The sequence below is a fragment of the Schistocerca gregaria genome, chromosome 1 (genome assembly GCF_023897955.1).
Source record: "Schistocerca gregaria isolate iqSchGreg1 chromosome 1, iqSchGreg1.2, whole genome shotgun sequence".
In the NCBI taxonomy this organism is placed as follows: Eukaryota; Metazoa; Arthropoda; class Insecta; order Orthoptera; family Acrididae; genus Schistocerca; species Schistocerca gregaria.
Genome location: NC_064920.1, coordinates 242,948,242 through 242,955,055, shown reverse-complemented (window position 1 = coordinate 242,955,055; position 6,814 = coordinate 242,948,242). Strand labels below are relative to the sequence as shown.

General features: G+C 38.6%; 2 protein-coding genes across 2 annotated transcripts; one reads left to right on the top strand and one right to left on the bottom strand.

The window, feature by feature from the left end:
* Nucleotides 1–483: 483 nt before the first annotated feature.
* Nucleotides 484–2,102, bottom strand: LOC126339036 (3-hydroxyacyl-CoA dehydrogenase type-2-like). Its single transcript, XM_050001597.1, has one exon. The coding sequence runs from the start codon at nt 1,377–1,379 to the stop codon at nt 612–614; it is 768 nt and encodes a 255-aa protein (XP_049857554.1). The 5' UTR covers nt 1,380–2,102; the 3' UTR covers nt 484–611.
* A 2,240-nt stretch (nt 2,103–4,342) lies between these two features.
* LOC126335585 (uncharacterized) lies at nt 4,343–6,470 on the top strand. The gene is made up of 2 exons (XM_049999367.1): nt 4,343–4,457; nt 4,656–6,470. Exon 2 carries the CDS (start codon nt 5,559–5,561, stop codon nt 6,468–6,470), a length of 912 nt encoding a protein of 303 aa, XP_049855324.1. The 5' UTR covers nt 4,343–4,457; nt 4,656–5,558.
* The last annotated feature ends 344 nt before the right edge of the window (nt 6,471–6,814 follow it).

Below are 6,814 nucleotides of genomic sequence, written 5' to 3'. Positions count from 1 at the left end.
TGTATTAAAATTTGTAGTTATATACTTGTATAGATTGTCTTAATTTAAGATAAAACTACCTCCTCAAAGCAGTACACATTCAAAATATGAAAAAAACTATAAGTAAGAGCAGTAGCTATTCACTTTATTGGATGAAATGTAATTGGAGAAATTACTGTCTTTCAGTATAAGAGATATTAATAGATGAGTACATCATATAATCACATAATAAAATAGCAAATCAAGCAGTCTGTGTATGTACATATATTCCTGAGAAAATTCCAGAGACCTTGATCAGTTGTCTGCATCATGCACTCCCATTGCTAGGAATATGGATGGCAGGTTTATGTTCCATCCATTTACCCACTCCATCAAATTTATTGACCACCAATTCATCATCCCAAACAATGATTTATACTGTATATTAAGTGACAGTTTGTACTCATTCATAGGCAATGGTAGAATTTCAAATTGTTGCAAAGTTCTTAAAACTCAATAAGCAAATATTTTTTTCAAAAACTTTATTTTGCGTTTTGACATGTAAAAATAATCATTACATTTATGAAAGATAAATCACACACAACATATTCCCAGTCTGCTGCTTCTCGTTTGTCATATACCAGTGTGTCACCTTACGGCTGCATTCGAATGGCACCATCAAGACGGATCACCACTCCATTCAACATAGGATTTTCTATTATAGACTGCACCATCATTGCAAATTCTTCTGGCTTACCCAGTCTTTTCGGAAATGGTACCATATTCATTAAATTAGCTCTAACCTTTTCAGGCAGTGCTGACATCAGTGCAGTATCAAAAAGACCTGGGGCAACTGTACAAACACGAATGCCTTGTATCGCTAGATCTCTCGCTATTGGTAGTGTCATTCCGACAACAGCACCCTTGCTTGCAGAATAAGCTGCTTGACCTATTTGGCCATCATAGGCTGAAACAGTGGCCGTATTTATAACAACTCCTCTCTGGCCATCTTCATTAGGTTGGTTTTCTCCTATCAAACCTACCGCCAAACGAATCACATTAAATGTTCCAATAGTATTTACTGCTACTACTTTTGTAAAGTCTTCCAGCTTATGTGCTAGTTTTTTATTGAAATTATACGTCCTAACAGCGACGAGAATGCCGGCACAGTTGACCAAAACATCCAGGCGCCCAAACTTATCCTTCACAACATTGAGAGCATTTTGAACATCGTTTTCAGAGGTGACGTCTACAGGCGCAAATAAGGCATTTTCACCTAATTTTTTTGCAACTGCTGCACCCTGCGATGTAGGCAGATCACAAATAATAACACGGGCGCCTTGCTGCACGAGGCGGGCTGCTGTTGCTTTTCCCAGTCCAGATGCACCACCTGTCACGAGACCTACAAGATTTTTAATCATTGTGGATTATAACTAGTACACTCTGCAGTGGTAGCGTAGTGTTGTGCGTTCGGCTGATTTTAAAAGCGCAGCAGCACGGAATACATCGTGTGATTCGTGTGGCTGCTGATAAACAAACAAATAAAACAGACATGGGAGATAGCAGCGCTACATCATCGTGTTATCAACATTACCAATGAAGTTCACAAGGAAATGATACAGTCACCCGCGTTATCCTTCACTGACAGCATTCAACATGAGCTGTCTGGCAGGGATGCTGTATCACATGCATCATTTCGCAAACAGTTCTAAGAATTTACCAATTGGCTTGCCGCACTGTGATATACAAAATAGCGCGTGTCCGTAGCCGTTTGTCCGTCCTCAGCAATTGCGCCACACAGCTAAGCTGCTGCTGCCCGCCCAAGCTGTCCTGCGTTTATATTTGTTGATAACGTGTGTTTGCTACATCGTTTTTGTGTTTTATTCGTTTATATGATACAGTGATTTCCGATGTAGAACTTCTCATATTTGAAATAAAAGGTCGTCCCGGAATTTGGGATGTAGGGAGAGAGGATTAAACCTAGTGTACACGACGACATCGGGTTGCGCCACTCGTTGCGTGGAATGAGTTGCACTCAAATGGTTTCATACTTGATTGTAGACACGGCGAAACCAGTATATACTTCAGTTTAGACGTTTTGTGGGTTCTTGAATCGCACATGAAATGAAAGTTTTGGCCGCTGCACGTCACACGAGTTATGATAAAGTTAAAGCTTTTGTGTGTAATCGCTACATAAGGAAGAAAGAAAAAAAAAAGAAACGTGTTTAGATTTGTGACTGGACGAAGAAAGGACGTCAGCTCGATTGCTTAATGCTTCGCATCCTTGCTGAAGTAATTTGTAATGGAAGGCCATAAAGTTCTTTTAATTATCTTAGAATGTCACCAGAAGCGTTAAGGTTTCTTCTAAATTGAGTTACTTATGCGATAAGGAATAAAGATATTGTAATACATGAAGCACTTCGACCATAAAAGTATCTATGGTCGAAGATGAAGCAAGGTCGCGAGAACTGAAATTACAAATCACATTGCATGCATTACAATCGAGAACACTCGGCATGTTATAAGATGCGGTTTCAGTTGGTGATGACGCTGTTTCATTAACATCAATAATTATTAACATTGACAGTAATAATTATTCGAAGTAGCCCGCACTAAGAAGATAATGGTTTGCAAACTTCTCTCTTGAAATGTTTCAAAATTCAAACTTATGTCAATGGGGAGAGAGAAAAAAAAAAAGATGGAATTTTAGTCTTGTAGACAAAGACCATTTCTACAGGTAGAATTACATTTGCTTGTATTTTTCTTAATTCAGTTTTATATGTGCTCCTGATTCAATAAATTTTGCCCTGCAGCTCATATATTGTCGAACTATCTATGTTCTGATCGCATATGAAGGTCTCAGGAGCAGCAATATGTGCTTATTTTTGTAAACAGAATCACTGGAAATCCACAAACACCTATGCAAAGCATTTATATTCAAAAATCGAACATTATTCCCTGTTCCCTACTTCATATTCCAGTTTGTCTACATTCTACGAACACACATAACCTTAAAACCCATGCAACTAGTGTCGCCAAAGTTTGAACACGCCGAAACTGCTTAGTCCAATATATATTACGCTGTTGTTTCACGAACGAGTTGCGCATGCGCAGTGGCCGGTGGCACAGTTGCCTGCAACTTAGTGTCGTCATGTAAACTAGGCTTCACTGTAATGAAATCGAAAAATACTTGGGCTTCGGTTTTTCCCCTTTTTTTCAATAATACAGCTAAAAGCAAGAGTTTCTTGTCATTTGTTTTAGCCATTGTTTCCCCTATAAGTACACAGTTCCTGCCACAGGCTCAGTCACGTGCCCACGGTTCAATCGCGAAATATCACCCATTCGGCATTCCAAAGAAGTATCCGCCGCAGTCAGGGTGAAAGGAAGACGTTTTAGAGACCCACATCTTTAGTTTTTACATACTGGATTAATGATACACTTATGTTACTTTTCACTAATGCAACTGGGTTGCCGTAAGAAAATTTTAGACTGATGTAACTTAAATACCGGTCCACACGCAATGATCTGTCTGCGCAGATGTCTGTACATGCAAAAGATTGCAGCAAATGTGGTGTGTTCACACGACACAAACCCCAATCTACTACTCGCCCGCCATCTTTCGGTGTAGATAGGAAATGTCAGTGGCAAGCGACTACACTCCCCGTAAACGTCAAAAATTTAATTCAGTTATTTTGAAATATAGAAACGGAGGAAGTTCTGTTGTGGTCTGTGTTCGCAACTTGTGTTGCAAAAAAAAAACATTCAGACCAACCGCAGGCAACAGAGAAAGCGGTCAAAATGGTATAGACAGTGGCTGCTAAAGCGTAAGCAGTTTTCTCGCTTAAATTTACTGCGAGGTTTGCAGAGCGAACCAAAAGAAAGCCAAGCAGATCAAAATACTATAATGTTGGCTGGTATACTTGAACTACTCCTACATCTGATCTAGATTTCTGAACTTTGGATAACTCTTTTCGGTAAACAGTTCGAAACGATTTTTTTTATCTATTCTGTTTTCCGAGGCGTCAACTGCCCGCAATTTTTCAATTAGAGCAGTGTATGGCGCTGTCTTTTTGTCTCGGTCACTATATTCTTTACTTTTAATCTTCCACAAACATGGGTGGTTTCTATATATTTCGACGAATTCACTAACAAAATCTCGAGAACACTAATGAGTATCAGCCATTTTAATCCCCTGTACGCAAAAATACAAACAGTAGGACGAGCAACCAGCTGTTTCGTGCCAGATTTGCGGCGATCTCCTGTCCACACGCTCCAAATTGTCTGTGCAGATGTGGTTTGAACCCACAGATTTAAGAGGTTTCGATCAAACCTCGAACTCCAACTTCCAGGTTTGCACACACCTCAGGTTGGTGCAAATCTTCTGTCCATACGCAATGATCTGTCTGCGCAGATGTGATGTGCGCAGACAGATCGTTGTGTGTGGACGGGCCTTAAGAGTACCGGTACCAATTACTTTGATTTGCAGAACTACTTGGAATGTAATTTTATCCTCTGGCATGCTTTATTCATCATCTGCAATTCCATTGAACTACTGGTTTAGCCTAACATTTTAGACGGCGACGAGAATACATCTTGGGTTTTCTTTGGCAGTCACTCTGTTCACGGAAAACAATGCCAATTGTTTTGGGTGGCTGTGGTTTCTGTGTTGCAATCATGAATTATATGACACTTTACAGGACCGTGCCACGCTTCTTCGTTCATTTCGTACCGAGATGCAGAAAGGATACAGTCTGGCCTAAGAAATTCTCCACGTGATAAAGACAGCAGGAGTGGATGCCTATGTAAAAATAGCACTACCTGCAAAAGGTTTTCTGCCAATGACAACAGAAAAGAAAAGTGCACGAACAGCATATGAGGAAGAAACATCTGCAGATACACTCTACGATGGAAAAATGACAACTGTGCAAACATGTAAAGCGTCACAGTCACCAGTGGCATTATCAGCAACAGCAGTGGAAAAAGAAGTAACAGTAGCAGTAACAGCAGAAGTTTCACCAGCAACAGTAACTACAGTGCCTCTAAAATGAGAAAAGAGAATTTGCAGCAGGAGAAGCAGCATCAAGTGTTACGGGTAGATGGAAAACAGCACCTCCTGTCCGTCTAAATGATTTTTTAGTGGAAGACAGCAAGATGAAGAAGCCCACGAGATAAGTAGTGTAACAAATTTCATAACATCTCACCAAAACGTTCAATCTAAAATAAACAACAATTATGATCTTAAAATTTGCTATCTCAGTGTTCAAGGACTAATAGATAAAGAATTTATTGTAAACAGTTTTGGACTAGATAAAAAAATTTGATATTTTCTGTCTGAGTGAACATTGGGTTACTGAGAGTGTACTTCCAGTTGTCAAACTTGATAACTATAACGTAGCAGTTACCGTAGAAAATTGCATATAAGAGGTGGTGTGGCAATATATATTAATCAGTCATTCAGCTGCTCCATTGTTAAGTTGGACCTATTTGAGGAACAGAACCTTGAAGCCACTGGTATAGTTCTGGACAGTCTTAAGTTAGTAATAGTATCCCTTTACAGGTCACCTAAGGGTATCATCAATGTATTTCTGGAAAAATTGGACATGCTGTTAGATGTTCTAAGAGGGACCAGATGGTTGCATTACGACATGGTAATTGGTGGAGATCTGAATGCAGATTTTGATATAACAACACACAAACGTACTGTGACTGAGTTGAAAATCCTTCTAAGACAGTGCAGTTTGCACTCAATCAATAACAGTCCCACAAGAGATAAAGCATGTCTTGACAATATTTTTGTCAACTTTAAAACTACAGAAGAATCATGTGATGTTACAGTGTTTCCATTTTCAGATCATGACTGTGCATCGTTAAACTATACAAGTAGGTTCTGTATTGATAATAGTAATATTCCTAAGCTTGTCCCAAAAGTTATAATCACCAGATCTGTCACAGATGACAAAATTGTTCAGCTCTGTAAGTCCCTTGCTGAGAGAGACTGGTTCAACCAATGTCATGGTGACACAAGTTATAGTCTTAGTGCTGCTTTGTCAGGGAAACTATTATTTGAGAGATTTTTTAAAACATTTCTGACACAATTTAATGACAACATCCCCATAAAGAAATGCAAATTAACTGACAAAGGCTTTACAAACAGGGCTACAAACAGACAAAATTCATGGTTCACTAAACAATTATCAAATATGAAAAACCAAGTTATGGTGTTGCACAATATATGTAGCATTCAGGAAACAGAACATGCCAGATTAGCCCATATAAAATGCAGGAATGAGTATAAAAAAGCCATTGTGGAAGCCAAAAAAGCACATAATTTCAATACCATTGATAATTCCACAAATAAGTGCAAAGCTGCATGGAAATTAATAAATGGAGTTGCTAAAGATGTAAGAAGCAAAAAAATTAATAAAAGTCCCCAAAAATTCAATGATTTCTTTATTAAATCTGTTGAAGATGTAGGAAATACTATAATCAAACCTGACATCAGTTCATCATAGTTAATTTCTAAAAATGTTTGCAGAACACCAACAGACACAGGTACGTTTATGTTCTCCGAGGTCTCACCTAGTCATGTCCTAAGCATTGTAAAACGGATGAAATCTTCAGACAGTGTAGATATAAATGACATATCCTGTAATTTACTAAAGACAGTAATAGACTATATTGTGTACCCCTTAACATTCTGTATAAATAAGTGCATATCTGATGGATATTTTCCCGAAGAACTCAAAGTGACTAGGATAGTTTCCAATATATAAAAAAGGAGATATGGACTCACCTTCCAGTTACAGACCAATCTCCATAGTCCCAGCTTTTTCTAAAATACTGGAATGTGTAATTT

Coding starts and splice junctions, on each gene's coding strand:
- LOC126339036 (XM_050001597.1), bottom strand. CDS start 1,379: ATGATTAAAAATCTTGTAGGTCTCGTGACAGGTGGTGCATCTGGACTG.
- LOC126335585 (XM_049999367.1), top strand. CDS start 5,559: ATGCTGTTAGATGTTCTAAGAGGGACCAGATGGTTGCATTACGACATG.